The 21,342-nt window shown below is 46.4% G+C and overlaps 1 protein-coding gene across 2 annotated transcripts in view; it reads right to left on the bottom strand.

Annotated features, from left to right (window-relative positions):
- Positions 1-21,048, bottom strand: part of JPH2 (junctophilin 2) — a 60,198-nt gene extending 39,150 nt beyond the window's left edge. For both annotated transcript variants that reach the window (XM_079946231.1, XM_079946232.1), the window contains exon 1: positions 20,229-21,048. In XM_079946231.1, coding sequence (XP_079802357.1) covers positions 20,229-20,607 — 379 coding nt within the window. In that variant the 5' untranslated portion in view covers positions 20,608-21,048. The remainder of the gene's footprint in view (positions 1-20,228) is intronic.
- Positions 21,049-21,342: the final 294 nt, after the last annotated feature.

Here is a 21,342-nt window from a genome sequence, read left to right as displayed (position 1 = left end):
GAGAATATCAACTGTAACAGGGCCAAAGAGAAATGGAGAGAGACAGAGAGAGATGAGAGCGTTGGGCATGACCTCGCAAAGGAAGATGCAAATATGGTCTCCATTTCTTAGGTGGATTGATGTTCAGAGAGGTTATGTGACTTGCCCAAAGTCACACAGTGAGGAAGAAGCAGAACTGGGATTTGAACTGAGGTCTGACTCAAGGGGGGAAGTGGGATTATGTGGCAAGTGTAGAGAATAAAGAAATGAGAGTGTGGTACAAAGGATGAAAATGTGAGGAGACAGATAGAAAACTATTATGCTCCATTTTCCAAGTTCATCCACATGGGGCCACATTGTGTGGGAAGCAGGGGGACAGAAAGAAACACAGAGAGAGACAAACTGGTTTCCAACACCATCTAAGCTGGGGAACCTTGACCAAGCTACTTCTTCTGATTCTCAATTTCCTTACCTGGAAAGTAGAAAAATAATACCTGTTTTCCGGCTTCTTTGGGAGACAACAAAAGATGGAAACAACCCAAATGTCCATTAACTGGAAAATGGATAAACAAACTGCGCTCAACCACACGATGGAATACTAGTCCGCAGTAAAAAGTAGCATGTTACTGAAACACACACCAACATGGGTGGATCTCAAAAACATGCCAAGGGAATGAAGCCGGAGACAAATCATATGATTCCAATGACATGAAAGCCTGGAAGAAACTAAACTATGGTGATAGAAAGCAGATCCGCTGCACAGATCCACTGTGCAGGGGCACAAGGGAACTTGCTGAGTTGATGCAAATGTTCTGTATCTTGACTATGCTGGTGGTTACACAGGTGTAGACGTTTGTCAAGACTGTGCACCTCGGGGGTGGGGGTGGGGGGGGTGTGATGAATTGGGCGATTGGAATTGACATGTATACACTGATGTGTATAAAATTGATGACTAATAAGAACCTGCTGTATAAAAAAATAAATAAAATAAAATTCAAAAAAAAAGACTGTGCACTTAAAATGTGTTTTATTGCATGGAAATTATCCCTCAATAAAGTTGATTTGATAAATGAATAATTTGTAAATAAATTTTTAAGGAAAAAAAAACCCTACCCAGTACAGTGTCCTGCAAATATCCATCAGGAAATCCTGTCCACTCCACTTTCCAAGTGAATCTAGAATCTCGCCACGTCTCACCACCCCCATTGCTGCTAGATGGTAGCCCGAGCCACCATTATCTCCCAAACGCACCTATCAGAGGGGATTCTGTTCAAATATAATAAGCCAGATCACGACACTGCTCTGCTCCTTCTTACTCAGAAAAAAAGTTGAAGTCCTTAGTGACCCACAAGGCCCTACCTGATCTCATCCCCATCACTCCTCCATCCTTACCGCCTCCCATTCTCCCCTTTCCCTCACTTCACTCTAGCCACAGAGGCGGCCTTGCTGTTCTTCCCACACACTAGCCATGGTCCTGCCTCAGGGCCTTTGCATTTGCTGTTTGCTCTGCCTAGAATGTTCTTCCTCCAGATATCTGCATGGCTCACTCCCTCACCATCTTCAAGCCTTTACTCAAATGTCATCTCCCTGAAGACTCCCTCACCACCCTATTTAAAATTATAACCCCCACCCAAGGTTTTTTTCTTTTTATCTCCCTTCGTTGCTTTCTTTTTTCCTTCATAGCGTATCTAATATTACATATATTTTGCTTTTTCTTTTGTTTATTAACCATCTCTCCTACTGGAATGTAAGTTCCACAAAGGCAGGGATTCCATTCTTTTTTGCTCACTGTTGTATCCTTAGTACCTAGAACAGTATCAAATAGGGACTCAATAAATATTTGCTGAATGGGTGAATGAGTGAGTGAATAGCATGCACTTTCCAACTATTTTCTTTTCTTTCTGCTCTATCCGTCTGAAAACAGGTCTGCGAAATGACCAGAGAGATATTTAATAGTTCCTATAAGGCTCACCGAAGATGACACAGCTAATAAACGCACAGAGTCAAAACTCACACCCATGTCTGGCTGTGCTCCTTCCAGAAGTCTCAGAAGAAAGAAGAAAAAAATATATAAATCAAAGTGGGAAGTGAGTGAGAAAAGAGCAGAGAAGATGGTAAACCAGAGAAAAGAAGGAAGACATCTAATCTCGAGATTGGACAAGTTTGTGAAATTAAACCAACCAGTCTACCTTTGGCTTAAATTTGGCATGAGATGGGCTGACGTGGCCACTTTAAGCCCAGGAAAAACTGAGATTGCAACAGGAGAAGGGCTCTTGGCCTCCAGTTGGGGAGGAAATGGCCAGGCTATATTAGGAAACTTACGAGCAAGTGGCAAGAGGCACAAACACCCAGGGGAGGCTGGGAGTGATGGGGCCCTGGGAAGGGGGAAGAGCCAAGTGCTGGAGCCATCCCCTGCCTGACTCTCTAAGTCAGGACAGTTCTCTCTGGGGACAGGAAGAATGCATCCAAAGAGGGAGAGGAGGACCCACCCACAGCCATCTGGCTGAGAGGAGCCTCTATGTAAGGAAGCGCTTCCTAATACCCTTGGGGATGATCCCCTCACTGGGACTTGTAGACATTACAGGGCTTCCCACTGCCCGCAGGGTAAGGACCAAGATTCTCAGCAGCCTACAAAGCCCGGAGTGGGCTGCCCCTGCCCACCTTTCCTGACTCTTTTTGAACGGCTCTCCAGTCACACTCGCCTTCCTACCTCAGGGCCTTTGCACATGCTCCCCTTCTTTTTCTTGGTGTGCTCTTCTCTCTCCTCCCCTGGCCAGCTTCTAGTGATATTTCAAGATTCAGCTTAAACCTGACTACATCCAGGATGATTTCCTGAGCCCTTCCCCCTGAGTACTACCACATGATGTCAGTACTTCTTCTGGGCATTGTGTGTAGTAGCAGCTAACTGATTATTATGATCATTTATTCACCTTAAGCCTTCCCTACCAAACTGTGGCTTCCAAGAGGGAAGGCATCATATCTAGCTTATTTGCTGTGATCTCAGCAACTAGCACAGTTCCCAGGCCTGAGGAAGCCGTGAGTTAACATCTGATGAATCTGGGAGGATTTTCTCCTGAATGACACCCTGCTGTTCTTTCAAGGGCAGGAACTGCATTTTTCTTTCCCCTCATGACTCAGCGCATGGTAAGTGCTCAGTAGGGACTGGCAGTGGCTACCGAGAATACTCACATCTAACTCTGGGAGTTACTGGGATATTTGTAAAAGGCTGGTGAAGTCTGTAACCATGGTAAATGTAGTCCTAATATACAGACCAGGCTCCCAAGTTTAATAAAACCTGAATATCGCCTTCTCCCTGCAATTCCCCTTCAGGTTTAGTATAGAATAACCTGGGTTTTAACCTTAACTCTGACACTGGATAGTTCTACAACATGCATAAGTTATTGAAACCCGGTAAGCCTCAGCTGTCCTATAACATGGAGGTAATGATACCTACTTTATATGGTTTTTCATTCATTCCTTTGAATCAGCGAGTATTTGCAGTGCACCCTGCATTCACTGGGCTAGGTGCTGGCGATGCAGTGTGAATAAATAGACGTGGTCCCTGCCCTCGAGGGGCTTGGAGTCTAGTGCCAGCAATAGACTGGATTTCATCAATCATCAGAAATAAACGTTAAGCAGCCCCAGCAGTGTGGTCCAGAGAGATGACGATCCAGATCTTGGTTGGCAGTGGAGTGGGGAGGGTTGGTTGACCAAAGATTAAGTGAACTCTATGTGAGGCAGCTAGCACATAGCAAGTGCTCAATAAAGGCTAGCTTTTTGGCAGGTCAGAGTCTTTGCTCAGAAAAGCTGGCAAAGGATTAACTGGGATTAACTGGGAAGATGAAGAGGAGCCAGGGAGGACAGAGAGAACTCAGAGGGAGAGAATGAGACCAGCTCTGGTTTTCTGCCTAGGTGTGTGTGCTGGTAAGAGAGCGGGCTGGTGGCCTGGAATGCCCGGCTTTCGCTGGTTTGGGAACACCCCTGAGTCGGGCCTCAGAACTTCTGTCCTTGAGAAGAACATTTGGGGGTGTGCTCATCAGTGAGACCTGCCTCCACACCCTCTAAACACACAGGATGGAGGAGTTTCTGGAAGCCACATCTATAGTTTAAGATCCACTTCACAGGGCCAGAGATTATGACTTTGTTGATGTGGATACTGGAAAGCATCTCAGATGATTCTAATATGAATTCTGTAAAAGTTTTCCACTGACCTACAGTTAGCCACCATGCTCTGTTCCTCTGTTGTAAAACCTGCTAGCTGATGCCCTTAGCACCCTGATGTGCCTGGCCAGCAGCCTATGACCTAGCAAATCCACGCCTCTGTTCCCACATGTGGAACTGTGTGTTTATTTAAGACTGTTTACCTCCATTGTACTCATTATTGAAATTTTGTTATTTATTAATATTTGTTCCCTAAACCAATGGACTATGAGTGTACAGAAGAAGAGTCTTACTTCTCCAAACACAAGATGAATGTTTTTGGATGTTCACAGGGAGACAGTTCCTTAAAAATCGCTCCCAAATTTGGCATGAATGGGATAACTATAAAAGGTTGGAACAAAATGATAGAAATCTAGATGTTTTCTACACTCGGACTACGTTGCAGTGTCTTTAATTTCTTGCTCCATTTTAAAGAAACCAACAGAAACTGGAAATTATAGATGATACGTTACAGGAATGGAAGACAGACAATGGGAAACTCCACTACCATCATAAAAAAGGCTTTGCCGGGAATTCCCTGGTGGTCCAGTGGTCAGGAGTCTGTGCTTTCACTGCCTAGGGCCCGGGTTCGATCCCTGGTCGGGGAATTAAGATCCCACAAGCCGCGAAGCACAGTCTCTCTCTCTCCCCCCAAAAAAAGCTTTGCCATCAAAAGATTAGTGAATGAAAAAGACTGAATATCTATACACTCTACGTAAATGTGATATAAATGAAAATAAATGTCATAAGATATATAAATCATTTTAAAAATCTTTCTCTGATCTTACTAACATTCAGTTAACCAGCTTGCATTTGGTATTGATGACATCAGATAAGAGGGCTTCTGCAGTTTTAAACGTCAGTGTGAATACATTTGCTTTAACAAAGAGAAAGCAAGGGAAGGAAGACACCGAAAGGGTAATCAAAACTAAGTCTAGGAAAATAAGCAAGTAACCACACGCCAGCACCCTGACGTGCGACTTTCCCATAGGGTCTGAATCCAAGTTTTGGATGAGTTTAGTTAGGGCAAAACTGCACTTTTCATTCCTTCTCAGGAAAAGGATGCCTGTGGCCTGAGTCACTGGGGCCTCTATCCACTACCTGGTCTGCAGGAATCTTCCCAACGTGGTGGGTACCGCTCATCCAGTTCTGACCATAAGAGGCCAGACTGGAGGTGTATGGCCTGTGGAACATTTTCCTGGCTGCATAACTTAATCAACCATTAAGGCAGGATCTCCAAAACATGTGTTTCGCGAAACTGGTGTTAATGTATTTTATCATGGAAAAAAAGAAAAACAATTCTGAAGTCAAGACAGTTTGAGGAGGTTAAATGGAATGAGAGTGTTCCTGCCTGTGGGAGTTTGTCAGAACTCCTAAGGTGCCCCTGGGGACCATGAGTCTCCGTGAGGAGATGCTCGTTAATCAGAAGACCCTTCTTGCAGAACACCTGTCAGGGTTAGTATTCCTTGGAACCCACTTTGGGAAATGACCATAAGGCTCACATCAGTTTAACCTGGTGGGGTCAGGGGAGCAGGTATTATTGTACAGCTACTGTTGGTTGTTGCTTACCCAACAACAATTGTCCTCTTTGCTAATAGAGCCTTAATTTTTGTCCCAGGGTCCAGTATTCCTCCCATGGGACTCAGAGTAAGGTCTCCAATCCAGGGGCAAATCCTGATTGCTCTAAGTCAGGCATTCGGGAATTCCCTGGTGGTCCAGTGGTTAGGATTCGGTGCTTTCACTGCCAGGGCCCGGGTTCAGTCCCTGGTAGGGGAACTGAGATCCTGCAAGCTGCAAGGCACAGCCAAAAAAAAAAAGGCCAGGCATTCAAGACTATCCACCTTGCCAGTGATTGGATTAGACATGAGCATATGAACATGTGATGAACTCTGGCATTGAGACCTGAGGTAAGTCAGCAAAAGGTGTGGGGCAAGGGAGACAAGAAAGAGTTCTTAGTTCTTCTGAAGAGATACTTGTGGAGAAACATACCCTCTTTTTCTGCTGGATGTTGTCGCATGTGGACATGACTCCTGGAGCTGTGGCAGCCATATTGGGACCATGAGGGGAACTAGCTGAGAACAAAACTGACACTCTGTGGATGGCAGAGCAAAAAGGTAGCAGGAAACTGGGTTCTTGCTGATGCTGTTGTGCCTCCAAATTAACCAGTCTTGAGACTTGCCTACCTCTGGATTCTTGTTTATGTGTGATTAGAAATATCCTTATTAAACAAGGTCTGTGCTGTCCAATACGGTAGCCATTAGATGCGTGTGGTTATTGAGCACTGAATTTAAAAGTTTTAGTACAGGGACTTCCCTGGTAGCGCAGTGGTTAAGAATCCGCCTCCCAATGCAGGCAACACAGGTTTGAGCCCTAGTCTGGGAAGATCCCACAAGCCTCAGAGCAACTAAGCCCGCGTGCCACAACTACTGAGCCTGCGCTCTAGAGCCTGCGCACCTCAACAAAGAGTAGCCCCTGCTCGCCGCAACTAGGAAAGCCAGCGCACAGCAACGAAGACCCAGTGCAGCCAATGAATAAATAAATAAATGAATAAAAATAAAAAGATTTAGTACAACAAAGAATGTAAAATATCTCACTAATAATTACATATTGATTACATGTGGAAATTATAATATTTGGGGTGATGGGTTAAATAAAAGATGTGATTAAAATTCATTTCACCTTTTTAAATGTGGCCACTGGAAAATTTTAAATTATGTTTGGAGCCCATGTCATATTTTTGTTGGAAAGGGCTAGTTTAGGTCATCTGGAGTTAGGGTTTTCTGTTACTTGCAGACAGAAAAAAATATCCAAACAGATACAAGTATTAGCATTCTGATTTTACAGTGGGAAAAACTGACACTAAAAATGTAAATAGGGCTTCCCTGGTGGCGCAGTGGTTGAGAGTCTGCCTGCGATGCAGGGGACGCGGGTTCATGCCCTGGTCCAGGAAGATCCCACATGCCACGGAGCGGCTGGGCCCGTGAGCCATGGCCGCTGGGCCTGTACGTCCGGAGCCTGTGCTCCGCAGCAGGAGAGGCCACAACAGTGAGAGGCCCGCATACCGCAAAAAAAAAAAAAAAAATGTAAATAACTTGCTCATGATCACACCAGTGTAGCCGTTGTTGGTGATCACAGTCAAGCATCCTGGCCAGTGCTTTCTCCTCTGTACCTCTAAGAACCTCAGAATACCTCTTACAAGTGAAAGGTTCAGAAACCCTCACCCAAACCTCAGCTCGGAAGAAAGCATGACCGTTTCGGAAACCCAAGGGGAGACAGAGAAGAGACCTGTGGGTCAGACCATGGATTCCGCCTCCAAATACAGAATGAATACTGAGAACACCATCCCCTCTGGCCGGTGACACCTGCCTATTTCTAGGAAACTGTCCAACTGTCAGTGTCCAACTGTCAGTGTCCCTAGGGGACTGAACAGAGATGGAGAGAAAGTAATCAGGAGTAGCTCCTCTCCAGAGGTCCCCACTGCCCATGGAAGTCCTTACCTGACAGTTCAGTGTCTTCATGACCTGGTCCCAGCTCACCTTCTCAGTTTTCCTCCCCAAATCCCCCAAAGCCTACTTTCAAAGCCACCTGCTTCAGAAACCTACCCAGGCCACCTTCCTTCCTCCAAACTCTCATCACTTCTTCCCACCCATGGCCGCTATCTTGTCTATATATTGTCTATTTTGTCCAACAGCCATCTCTGATCCTTCTCCAAATCCTCTCACGTAGTCTTAGAAGTTAGTTCAAGATCTTTGGGCAGGACCATGGAAGCGTCAACAATAGATTTCAGACAGGGTTTAAGATAGAGCATGGCAGGTAGGGGAGTGAGCGCCAGAAGAGTCCAAGGGTCACGGCTCTTGTCCAGGCACCCTAAATCAGATGAGGTAAACCAGGAATGCACATTGTGGTGAACACACGTGCCCATGCCATGGACAGCCACATAGATGCTCTTGACTATAGGGGACCCATCCCACCTTGATGAAGACCATGGATCCTGTGTCCCAGAGAGAGCAAGTCAAACCTGAGACATCTTTGGGAGCAGCAAAGAATAATGGAAATTGCTTGGGTTTTGGAAACAGACCTGACTCTGAATATCTCTTTAATCTCTTCCCACTTCCCTTTATCTCCACTCCGTCCATCTAGTGCAGGGCTGTGCCAATATTCCCTGGTTAACTACAGTAGCGTCTGCCCTGGTCTTTGCCTCCCCAGATACACACTTCAATCCATGCTTCGCTGCCGCCAGAGCCATCTCCTTTGTAAGATGCAGATGTGATCAGGTTATCCCCACGTAAAACTTTGTGACGGCTTCCCAGTACCTTGAGGGAGGATTGTCCCCTAGGAAACATATTCTGAGACTGAGATTGCATGTGGGTGATTCTGGGGGGAGGGCTCTCAGGGCAAACAGCCATAAGGAAGGAAGCAGGCTTCAATAAGTGGAAGAAGTCGAACAGTTGCAGCTAAAGCCTCACTGGATCCCATGGGGATCTCTGGAGCTGGTATGGCCCTTCAGAGTTGTCCAAAATCAAAGCAAGGAGGCTGGGTCTTTGTACTCCTGTATCAACTAGTCCTTAACTGTGGGTTACCCCCAGAGGGAGGTACCTCCTTTTGACAGAGGGCAATGGCCAGCTATGAGCCATCAGCAGCCCAAACTTCCGGCGGCTGGGGAAAAGAGGACCCTGCTCCTGCGGCGTGTCTGAGGGTGTCCCACAGCATCTGCTGTAAGGATGAAATTCAAACTCTTTGTTGTGACCCACGAAGCCCTCTTGGCTTGGGCCCTGCCAACGCTCCAGCCTCATGTATCCCACTCTCTCTCCCAGTCTCTGTGCTCCCACCTTTTCTTTTTTATTTATTTATTTTTTTTTCAGTACGCGGGCCTCTCACTGCTGTGGCCTCTCCCATTGCAGAGCACAGGCTCCAGACGCGCAGGCCCAGCGGGCACGGCTCACGGGCCCAGCCGCTCCGCGGCATGTGGGATCTTCCCGGACCAGGGCACGAACCCGCGTCCCCTGCATCAGCAGGCGGACTCTCAACCACTGCGCCACCAGGGAAGCCCCCACATTTTCTTGAACACAGCATGCTCCGTTCCCACCTCCAAGCCTTTGCACTCAATATTCCTTCTGTCCGGCACCATGTGGTCCTCCCATCACCCATCCTTAAGATCTCAGCCTCAAGGCTAAGATCACTTCCTCAAGGAAGCCTTCTCTGATTACTCGACCAGACTAGGCTCACCCATTATCAGCTCATAAACCCTTCTACTTGCCCTTCAAATTATTTATCCCATGTTGTAATTAAATAACTGTCCAATGCTGGTCTCTGCTGTTAGAATGCACGCTCTTGAGGGCAGGGACCCAATGCCTTGCTCACCACAGCACCTCCAGCTCTCAATGTGATGCCCAGAGAAGGCATCCAGCAGATACTGTCAAATGAGTACATGAGTACCCGGCCCTGGACAAGTTCTTTTTGAGTCTATCTCTGCTCAGCAAAGGAAGCAAAGCAATTTTCTTTGCAGGGTTGCTGTGAGTGTCCTGTGAGTTATCTAGCAGAGACCTCAGACTCTCGATAAATGTTGGCTCCCTTCACTTCTTGGGAAAGGATTGCAGGGTGACCAGTCATCCCCGTTTGCCTGAGATTGAGGGGTTTCCCGAGAAACTTTAATACTTTCAGTACTAAAACCAGGACAGTTCCCAGGCAAACCGGGAGGGTTGGAAACTGGGAGGGTTGGTTGCCCTAAATTTGGGTGGGAAGGAGAGAAGTGCATTTCATATTAGCACGTTGTTCCTGGTATGCTGGTAAAACAGCTCTTTGGAAAAACAAACAACCCTGATTCATCGCGTCGGCCAATTTCCATCATCTAAATATTCCCACCCTGGCCAGTGAAGCTACCAGCGGTCGAACAGCCAGCTTGCAAAATTCCTGAAAACTTAACAATGGGCCGTCATGCACCAGTAGGAGCTGATGCCAGCGCCCCGTAGCTAATACAGACTGTCGCGTTCCTGATATCCACACATGCACAACAGGGTCATAGACAACCTCAACTCGGGGGTAAGTGAGAATATTTCAATCCCCAGAAAGGCACAGCTGGAATGGACCTTGAAGACCATCTAGTCCAAGGCAACAAGTCATCTGTCACATGGGCTACCACTTCCCCATCCTGTGTCCACAACAGACATTGTTAATCGATCATGATGCTGAATCCTAATAAGGCGGAGCAGTCTCCCCTCACCACCTTTCCGGGCAGCCACAGTCAAGTAGCTGATGTTGCATGTGCGAGAAATCGACTTACCTCCAGGAGTAAGTGTGGTTCAGCCCCTCATTATACAGGGTAGGAAGCTTAGGCACAGAGTGGTACAGGGACCTACCCAAAGCCACACAGCCAGGCAGTAGCTCAGCTGGGACTAAGGAACAGATCACCTGCCTTCCTTGCCCTTTCAATCCTGCTTTGCCTTGAAGAGCTGAATACCCCAGAGTGGGGCAGAATGAAGGGAACTCATTTGGGATCTGAGCCTAGATTCTGGGGGACTCTCCTTAGAGCCCCCAAACTCTCTTTGTACCCTGAAGGCTTCTTAACATGTCAGCATATAAACGTTTATGTGTTGCGGGGAGAGCACTTCTGAAAAACTTACAAAGTGGCACATGCCCATTGCATAAAATTCAAACAACAGAGGAGTATTTAAAATAAAAAACTCTTGTATTGTCTCCCCAGAGGTAATCACTGTTAACAATTTCAGTCCTTCCAGGACTTTTTCTACTTATTTACAAGCCTGTATATATCACAAGTGAACTAAAAGATTAGCTGCTCCCCACCCTAACACCGTCCCCCCGCAATAAATATTTGTCCAGTGGCTCTTGTTTGCTTAAAATGCCTTAGATTCCCTTCCATATGAGTATAGGTGGGTCTGTCTCTGTCCTTTCCCCCTCCCCCCGGCTGCGCCGTGCAGCATACTGGAATCTTAGTTCCCCGACCAGGGCTCGAACCCACGCCCCCTGCAGTGGAAGCTCAGAGTCTTAACCACTGGACCACCAGGGAAGTCCCTGTCTCTGTCTTGTTTTTTTTTTCGCTCTCTCTCTTTTTAAACTTTTTTTTTTTTTTTATTGAGGTGTAGTTCTGCCTCGGTCTTTTTAATGGTTTTCGTACTTCCTGGCACGGTCTTATGAATTAACTGAACAGTCCCTTTGGGTGAGCATATAGATGCTCTTCCGTTTTTCCTGTAACAATCCCAAGGCCTTGCTCTCTGGCTCGCCTGCGAGGTGGTCCCGAAGTCCCTTCCTGTGGCCCCCAAATGCTACCTCCCATCAAAGCTCCACTGTCTCTGGTTTCGCAGGATCACCAACAGGGGATTAATCAGGTGACACTGAGCGGATGCTGACAGTCCTGGGGCCTCGGGGGAAGCATCTTTGCCAGGCCCTGGGTCAGCTCAACAACGCTGAGGGCCTTGGAAGCCAGAAATAATTGAGTGTGGGGGAGGAAAGGGATCAAGGGGAGACGGCCTGGGCTCAGACCCCCCACTGGTTGCTCAGGGCTCCCTGTCTGTGTGCACGCCCGCCCACAACCCTCACGCCCACGTGCCGTGTTTAACGGGCTTTGCTGACTCTCAGTACACAGCACCGAGCTCCTGACCTTCCCTCTTCAAACCCTCACCCTAGCTTAGCTCAGGGCAACGCCATCCTTTGTGGCTCAGGCCAAAGCCTTGGAAGCTTCCTTGACTCTTCTTTCTCTCACTCCCCCTATGCAATCTATCAGCCCAATCTTTCGGCTCCAGGTTCAAAACAGACCCAGAGTTCGACCACTTCTCCCCACCTCTGCTGATCCAGGTTGAAGGTCCAAACCATCGTCATGTCTCATTGCAATAGACACACTAATTGATCTCCCTGCTTCTACCCTTTCTGCACCACATCCTTGCCCCCAAACCGTCTCTGAACACAGTAGCCAAAGGAAGCCTCTAAGCAAAGTCAGAGCATGTCACTGTTATAGCCCGCATTTTTCTCAGGGTAAAAGCCAGATACTTACAATGGCCTACCAGGCCCTGCGTGAACTACCCTGTGCCACACCTTCCCAGCAGGAATATTATATAGGGGATGCTGTGTCCTTCTCTGTACATCCCAACAAAGGCCCCTATTTTCTGGTTGTCCTGTCATCAATGATGTGAAATTTGATCACTTTGTTAAGACGGTATTCACAAAGGATTCAAATTTAATTAAAAATAAAAGTAAGAAAAACATTGTGCGTGCCACACAGAGCATTTCCTGCAGGTTGCGGCCCACCCTCAGGCCTCAGGGTGCGGCCCCCATTCTACACGGTTCAAACAATGGTCAGCTGCACATGCTTGAATACCTCCAGGCACAAGGTGCTCACTACTCGCCTAGGGGGAGAGGCTTCTGGAGTTCCCACTGCCCCTGGATCGCCCTCTCGATTCTGCCAGGCGGGTCCGGGTCAGTCGACTCCCAGTTATGCACGAGTAAGTAGGGGCCTTGGTCTTGACCAGACCCAAAGCCCACCTACTCTGTGGCTCTGGCTTGGGAAAGGAAAGGAGAGAACAGGGGCGGCCCTCTGGTCTATGGCAGGAAGCAAGCCTGTCTCCCTCACCCCACACCCCGCCCTCAACCAGGGACCTTAGAAAATGAGACTGGACATTCCTCACAAAGGTGTGGCAGCCAGGGCTGGTCCAAGCAACAGCTGCTGGGGACATGAAATTAGCAGGCCCTGGAAGCAAGCCAGCTCGATGAATGCCAAGGGCCTGGCCTTGGACAGGGGTACGTCTGGGGAGATTTGGCCAACTGGACACATGCATCCCAGAAAACAAGGCTGCAGAGAGGACTAGTGACATCCACTTCCCGGTCTCACTGAGGGTCCACTCTGCTCCCCTGGAGTCCCGGATAAATGCCAAGAAGCTGCTGTGACAGCAGCCCAGATGACTATCACGCTGACCCCCTGGCTGTGAACTGGGACATGAGATTTTCAAGATGAGGTTAAATTATGCTGATCCTACATTCGAAATGGAATCATGCCTGACTTGGGTTCCATCTACACTGGCAGGACCCAAGGCAGAACTAAGCAAAGTCTTGGCTTATTTAAGTGCTCCAAAATCAAAAGCTAGGTTTTGTACTGAAATATTCTTCCCCAAACGGAGGCAGGTGTGGTTCAGGCCATCCTGAATTAGTTCGCCCTTTGGACTGTGAAAGAAACACAGAAAAGAGAATATATGTTTCAGCATTTCCTCTGTGCCAGGCATCCTGCTAAGTCCTTTTTATGTATTATCTCATTTCATTGTTTCAATCACATTTTGAGGGAGATTTTGACATCCCTAATGGAAAAAAGGAAATGGAAGGTGAAAGAGATCACATGATACGCTTATGTTTGTAGACTTAAGAAGTGGTCCCACTGGGATTTGGACCCAGATCTGGCTACTCTAAGCCCCAAGTGTTTAAGTAACACAGGCTTCCTTTAGTCCCATCAGATTCTCTTAGGACTTCTACACTTGAGTTTTAATAGCAATCAAGAAATTCTAAATTAAAAGACATTCTTTTTAAATCTGAAAAACAACGCCCCCCCAAAAAAAATCCCACCAAAACTAAGAAATTAATTTAGCAAGGTGAAAGGATTGAAAAAGCAGTGAACAATTGGAACAATGAAATTTAAAATGCCATTTATAATATCATAAAAAAGTAAAATACTAGTTAATTTTATCAAAAAAAAAAGTGCAAGACATTGAAAACTCTAAAACTTTGCCGAACAAAATTAAAGAAGATCTAAATAAATAGGAATATATACCATGTCCATGATTGGAAGGCTCACCGCTGTTCAGGTGTCCATTCTCTCCAAATTGATGTGTCGATCAAATGCATTTTTTCTGTAATTATTTTACTCATAATCACACAATAAATGAATGGAACGAATGCATCAGTATGAACGATGCAGCACATTTTTAGAAAACTAACTAGGATCCAAGAAAATGGAAAAAAAGAATTTAAAAAGCAACAAGACAGTGTCCATAGATGGGTCTCTTAAATTCTCTAGTGAAGAGATAATACAGTCACTCCTTTACAAATTGCCTTTGGTTCTTATGCTTATCTTAATTGTGAAGTTGTGCCGAATCTACTTCAGCAAAACCCATCAACTGCATTTTTAATCAAATTTCCATCAGGCATTTTTAGTAGAAATTGACAACCTGATTTTATCATCTATATAGAAATGGAAATGATCTAGAATAACCGACACGGTCTTGAACAAGGAGAGCAAAGTTGGAGGATTTACTCTGATTTAAAAACTTGTTTTAAAGCTCCACGAACCAAGGCAGTGTGATATTGGCACAAAGATAGACACATAGATCAATAGAAACGATATTCCTTTGCAGAGCAAATGTGTAAAGAAATATGGAGGTTAAGTTGCTTCGTGGAACCCATATCACAGGCCCAGATAATGTGACATCAGGTATTATTCAGGCCTCTAGCCTGGCAAATTCATTTAGCTCCCATGTTCAGAGTCAATTGGGCTAAAATGAGCTTAAGTCATCAGCTTTGGGAAGGATAAAGAAATCTGTGTCCAGAGCATAGAAGGTTGTGTTTTTGACCCAGGTCTCATACTTAAACATAAAAATATCAGTGTTTCAGTATGTAATAATAATAATAAGAGCACTAACCACATGCCTAAAACTGTTCTAAGTATTTTAAGTATTCAGTGCATCATTTAATTCTCTCAACAAGAGAGAACAATAATTCTATCAATAATATCTCATAAAAGAGAAAAGAGCAAGTACAGCATATAGGAAGAGAAATATTGTTTCATGATGATTTGCTCCAGTTTTATGTTTTTGTGTGTGTGTGCATAGAATTACAATGAGAAATACGTATCTTAAGGTGGGCTGTGGTCATAAAAATTTGAAAGCCGCTAGTGTAGTAGATGAGAGAGTTGTTAAGAAGCCTCAATAATAAATTGGGAGCCTGGGATTGACATATACACACTACTATATATAAAAGAGATAACTAATAAGAACCTGCTGCAAAGCACAGGGAACTCTACTCTGTATTACAGATTATGTATAGTCTGTAATGGACTATATGGGAAAGGAATCTCTAAAAAAAGGGTGGATATATGTATATGTATAACTGATTCACTTTGCTGTACACCTAAAACTAACACAACATTATAAATCAACTATACTCCAATAAATATTTTTTTAAAAGACCCACTACTGGGCATATACCCAGAGAAAACCATAATTCAAAAAGACACATGCACCCCAATGTTCATTGCAGCACTGTTTACAATAGCCAGGTCGTGGAAGCAACCTAAATGCCCATCGACAGACGAATGGATAAAGAAGATGTGGTACATATATACCATGGAATATTACTCAGCCATAAAAATGAACGAAATTGGGTCATTTGTAGAGACGTGGATGGACCTAGAGTCTGTCATACAGAGTGAAGTAAGTCAGAAAGAGAAAACCAAACATCATATATTAATGCATATATGTAGAATCTAGAAAAATGGTACAGATGAACCGGTTGGCAGGGCTGAAATAGAGACACAGATGTAGAGAACAAACACGTGGACACCAAGGGGGAAAAGCCGGGGTGGCAGGGTGGGGTGGTGGTGGGATGAATTGGGAGATTGGGATTGACATGTATACACTAATATGTATAAAATAGATAGCTAGTAAAAAAATATATATATAAAATTATGTTAAGGAAAAATAAACCTCACTAATATAATGAACGTATGATTCTTAGCACAGAGCCTGAGAGATAAAGACTAGTAAAGACTCCGTAAATGGTAGAGACAGTTATTATTATTGTCACAGAGCCTGATAAAAACTAGTAAACACTCAACAAATGGTCAAGACCATTGCTACTACTGTCACGGCCAGCTTCATGGGCATTTAACCGGTGTAGTCACACAGGACCCTGCTCAGAAGGGTCCTGAACATGGCTTAATGCTCTCTTGTCACCATCTTGAAATTCTTACTGATTTTGAAGAAGGGGCCCACGTTTTCATTTTGCACTGTGTCCCTCAAATTATGTAGCCAGTCCTGATTATTTTGTATAGTTGTCTGTCATTTATTAAAATACTGATTCATAATATGTATAAAATATTTAATTATCACTTACAACGATCAAATTCCATCTCTGCCTCTTATCAGTTAGAGGACCATGAAAGAATACTTACTATCTGTCTCAGTTTCCTCTTCTATAAAAGAGGGGTAACAAGAGTACTTCTCCGTAAGGTTACTGTGAAAGTTTAACTAACACAACACATGCCACGTACCAAGATCAGCACCCGGCACATCCTTCCTACTCCGAAAATGTTAACTATTATTATTATTAACTTCATGAAAAAAAGGCAACCTTGGGCTTGGTTTTTCCTACTGCACATTTTGGGGAGGGGATTATTGAACTAGACCCATGATTCTGGAATTTATCTGAGCACCAGATTACTTGGAGAATCTGATGGCTCTTTGAGGAAATACCTCCCAGAAAAACACAGATAGTCCACGCACATATGCACACATCTTGCCTGCAGTTTCAGGCCATTTATGGGCCTCTGAGGCCAAGGCTCAGGCCCAGGTCAAGATCCGACGAAAGCAAAGATCACTAGTTGCCCTTCTAGTCCTGGAGTCTGTGGGTCTCTGGGGAGGAAACCGCCAGGCAGCACGTTACTACTTAAGGACCTGGTGTATGCAGGCTTTGGGCTTTTAAGTCAGCAGCTATTTTTAGCTTTGCTATATATGGCCAGGGGAGGAATGTGGGGCTATAGGCAGGGGAGGGGGTGCCAGGAGGCTGAGGGCAGAGTTTGGGAGGCTGGAGCTCCTTTGCCTTGACCACCTTACCCTTCCCACCAAAGAATTGGAGCTTAACTTCCAGCCAAAGCAACAAGCATGGGGAAGAGAGAAGGTCTGTGGATTTAGGAGTGGCAGGGGCTTCCATGAAGATGCCAGGTCAAGTCACTTTAGAACAGTGATATTCATACTTTTTTGACCATGACCTGCAGTAAAAAATATATATGTTTGAATCATGACACAATCATAAACACATTTTTTTGCCCATGATGAATAATTGATTAATCTACCATGAAATCATGAAAATAATAATGTGCGAATTTTCTATATTGTTGAATTTAATTTAAAGGGTCATCTTTTATTCCTGATTAAGTACTTTGTGTGGAGATATTAGTAGATGGTAGTCATCAATGTAGAAACACAGACATTTTAATACACACACTATATATATACATATACCCATATATGTATATATATACATATATCTCCAACTGAACAAACATTTCAGGAAACAATACTTTATCTCATTCTCTATGAAACACTTTGATATTTTCTATTCTGTTCTGTTCTATTCTATTCTTTCATTTTTTAAAATGCAGGTCATGACCCAATAAATTGATTTTGCCAATGAGTCAACATCTCCAGTTTGGGTTTGGAACAGGCAGACACCTGTAACATTGGACTGCAAGGTAAGGTAGGGAGTGGAGGAAAGGGGACATATTATCGCTTAGCTCAGTACTTCTCAAAACTGGGGATAAGATAAAGGTTTCAGCCGCTGGATGGCAAGCTTTGGACCTCAGAGTCTTTGTACACTGTTCTCTCCACCTGGAGCATGCGTCCTCCACCCTTGTCACCTGGTTCACTCTGGTACTTCAGAGCTCCACTTGCCACTTATTCCAGGAAGCCTCCCTGATTGCCTCAGTCTGGTTAGCTGCCTGCTTCTTGCTCCCTTAGTCCCTGGCACATCCCTGCTTGGCACCCAACACAATTTTTTCTTAGATTCTCTGGAAGGCAGGAACCTTTCCCATCCTGTTCATTTCTACACCCTCCTCACCAGCCGCCCACCACCCACCCAGTGTAGCATAGCACTGGCTTCCTAATAATCACTCAGTAAATATTTATTGAATGAATTGATGATAATTAATAGTAATAATGGCAACTACACATTTATCGCATGAGAAATCTTAGGAGAGATCAGTATAAATCCATTTTAGGGATGAGGAAACTAAAGCTCCAAGAGATCAAATAATATGATGGGGGAGGGGAGTAATCCAGCATTGCCTGACTCCCAATGGTACCTAATCACAGGATCTTATTTGTCCACATTCCCCTCAACACTGTCCAGGATGGGGCAAAGGGCAGGTCCTTAACAACCCCTGGGAGACCTGATGACAGGTTGATTAAAGAGATTTTCCGAAGCAGTGGCCACATCTAATTTTGGAGGGTTGCACTCGTAGGAGAGGATCTATGAGGTTTCCAGGCCCCCTGGATGTGGGGCTGTCTCATTCGGGAGGAGAGTCTGGGCTTCTGACAAACCAGGGAGGCAGGCCTTCTGATGACACACCTTTCTAGGCTCCTGGACACACTTAGGCTAAAACCCAAGGCCCTACAAGTGTGTGTGACCTGGCCCATGCCTGCCACTCCAGCGGCAGCCCCATCAGCCCGGCCTGTTCCGCTCAGTCATGCGGATCCCGCCGCTCCGGTGTTCTTGCTGTCCTCACCCATGCCGAGCCCAGTCCTGCCTCAGAGCCTTTGCAGTCGCCATTCCCTCTGCCTGGGATCTTCCCTCCCTCTCTAGTCCTCTCCACCCTACTTCTCAGGAACTCCCCATCCAAAAACATCACCCTCTTCCTTCTCTGCTATTTTTTTCATAACACTAGTAACTTCTGGAAATTGCATATATGTTTGTTTTCCGGTTTATTTCTGTCTTCTTCACCAGACAGGGAAGTCCCTGAGGACTATGCTTGCTCACTGCCTTGGCCCCTAGGACTCACTGTGGGAGGGCGCCTGACACATAGTTGGTGATCCATGAATGAATGAATGGGTTTCCCCCGTTTTAGACATCTTGGGACATCGGCCTCTAGTTTCCCAGAAATGTGTGTCCCTGCGACTCACATCCAGGCCCCCAACACACACAAACCGTGGTTTGGGGAGGGGAAAGAAGGAACTTTCAGCACGTGCGTACTTGCACCACTCTGCATGGATAACTGATGTCCAGCAAGCATGCACGGATTATCTCCATCTGGTAATTGGAGAATCTGAAGCTTGCTCTCTGCTTGTCCCCAGTGTGTAGTGTAGTGTCCGGCATAAACATCTGGTGAACTTAATTGCACTGAATTGCAGAGGTTCCGCAAACTGCTCAAGGTCACCAAATTAGGAAATGTGGAGCCAGATTTTGTTCAATTCCAGCCAGGGTTGCGTGGCCGCCATAGTGCCATAGAAACTCCAGGGACACAACCTGTTAACATCCGGATGCATTCGAGGGTGGGCCCTCAGACACTCACCAGTTGGTAGCCCAGTCAGGAGCCCATCCTGCACCTGAGGCCATTCTCTATCTGCTTCTCAAACATAATTTTCCCATCAAGGTTCAGTTCAGATGTCACCTCCTCGAAAGCATCCCCTGATCTCCTCAAATCTAACTTCTCTTTTCTGCCACAGCACTCTGTGAATACTTGTGTATAATTGTTTGTCCACAAGCCTATCTTTGAACCCATGGGATGTATCTTGTTCCTCTTTATATCGAACCCTTTTTACAGTGCCTGGTGAATAGGTGGTACTACAGGAATATGCACTGAATGAAAGGATGCTTGGATGGATGGGTGGATGGATGGATGGATGGATGGATGGATGGACAAATGGGTGGATGGATGAATGACTGGAATGGATGAATGAATGAATGAATACTTCATGATCTATTGATTGAAAATAATTTTCACGGCAAAGTTGACATTAGACACCAATTCTTCTGGAGCATATTCCACATCTGATGGTACACCCAGCATGCAACAGTAGCAGTAGTGTCTTACTGAACGTGTATTTCTATGGCAGGCCTTGCATTAGAAGCACTTCTGCCAATCCTCTCAATAGCTCCGTTATTGACCCCACTTTACTAACAAGGAAATAGATGCAGACAGAGGCAGAGCCGCTTGCCCGAAGCCACACAGCAGATAACATCCTGGCACCTCTGATCTGGTGCTGGATCTTCCCACCCACCACCCGTCTTCCTCACCCTGCCTGGCCCCTCCCCCAGGTCCGCAGGCCCCAGGCTGGGCTCACCTCCATCTGCATAGGTCTCCGTGCCGTAGCCGTCCTGCAGGCCATTGTTCCAAGTGCCCTCATACTTGGCACCGCTGCTGCTGCTCTGCCGGGTTCCGTAGCGTCCCTTGAAGCCGTGCGTCCACTCGCCCTTGTACAGCCAGCGTCCCTTGGTCTCTATGCCCAGCCCATGCCGTTTGCCCTGGCTCCAGTATCCCTCGAAGGTGTTTCCGCTGGGCCAGGTATACACACCCGCCACTTCAAAGCCAAAGTTCCAGGAGCCCGAGTATTCGCCCTGGCCCTTGGGGCCCGTGCACAGTCCGTGCCCGTGGGCCTTTCCCCCCTCCCAGCCCCCGCAGTACGCCCCGCCATCATCAAAGTCAAAGCGGCCCCCGCTCATCTCATCGTAGCCCCTGACCACCTCACCGTCCTCCAGCTTCGGGGGAGAGGGCAATGGGGGGGGTGGTGCCAACGACTCTCTCCAAGCAGCTCAGGGCCGCCCCCCCCCCGGACTCACTGCGCCCCTGGAGGGGGTAAGCAAGATGCCACCCGAGGCTGAAGGAACCCAGGAGCCAAGTCAGCACTGGGTCGGCTGGTCAGTGCCATGCCTGGGAGGCCCCCACTCACTCAGCCAGAGGAAGGCTGCCAGCTGGGAAGGAAGTGGGAAGGAGAGGTTCAAAGTGTCCACGGAGTGTCCCAAACCTGGCTTCCATGGAGTCAAAGGAAAAACGGTGTGATCCCTTTAAGAAGTGCAGTGAAAGGGGTGGGGTGGAGGGGTCCCCAGTCCGTTTTCAAAGAGGAGAAATTCCCCCTCGGTGACAACCCCCAGCCCGAGGCTGAATTCCTGCAGCCGACTGGCCCCCTTCTCCTCCACCCCCGGTGGGTGTGCAGGGCTGTGATTCTCCCACCCCTGCCCCGCCCCTCTCCAATCCTGCCCTCCTCCTGGGATGGAAAGGTCAGTGTTGCCCTAACAAGGCCATTGGAGCTCAGAAGCTGCTCCCAAAATAACCCCCTGGCCGGCCCAGCCTCCTTCAAAGTGGGAGGGGTATTTCAAACTGGGCTAGCGCTCCAGACTCAGGGAGTGGTTGGAGGGATGAGGACGGGAAGCTGAGAACTAAGCGTGGGCAGCTGGGGA

This window comes from Stenella coeruleoalba (assembly GCF_951394435.1).
Source record: "Stenella coeruleoalba genome assembly, chromosome: 15".
Lineage (NCBI taxonomy): Eukaryota > Metazoa > Chordata > Mammalia > Artiodactyla > Delphinidae > Stenella > Stenella coeruleoalba.
Note: the sequence above shows the minus strand (reverse complement) of the source record. Positions and strands in the feature narration are given on the sequence as shown.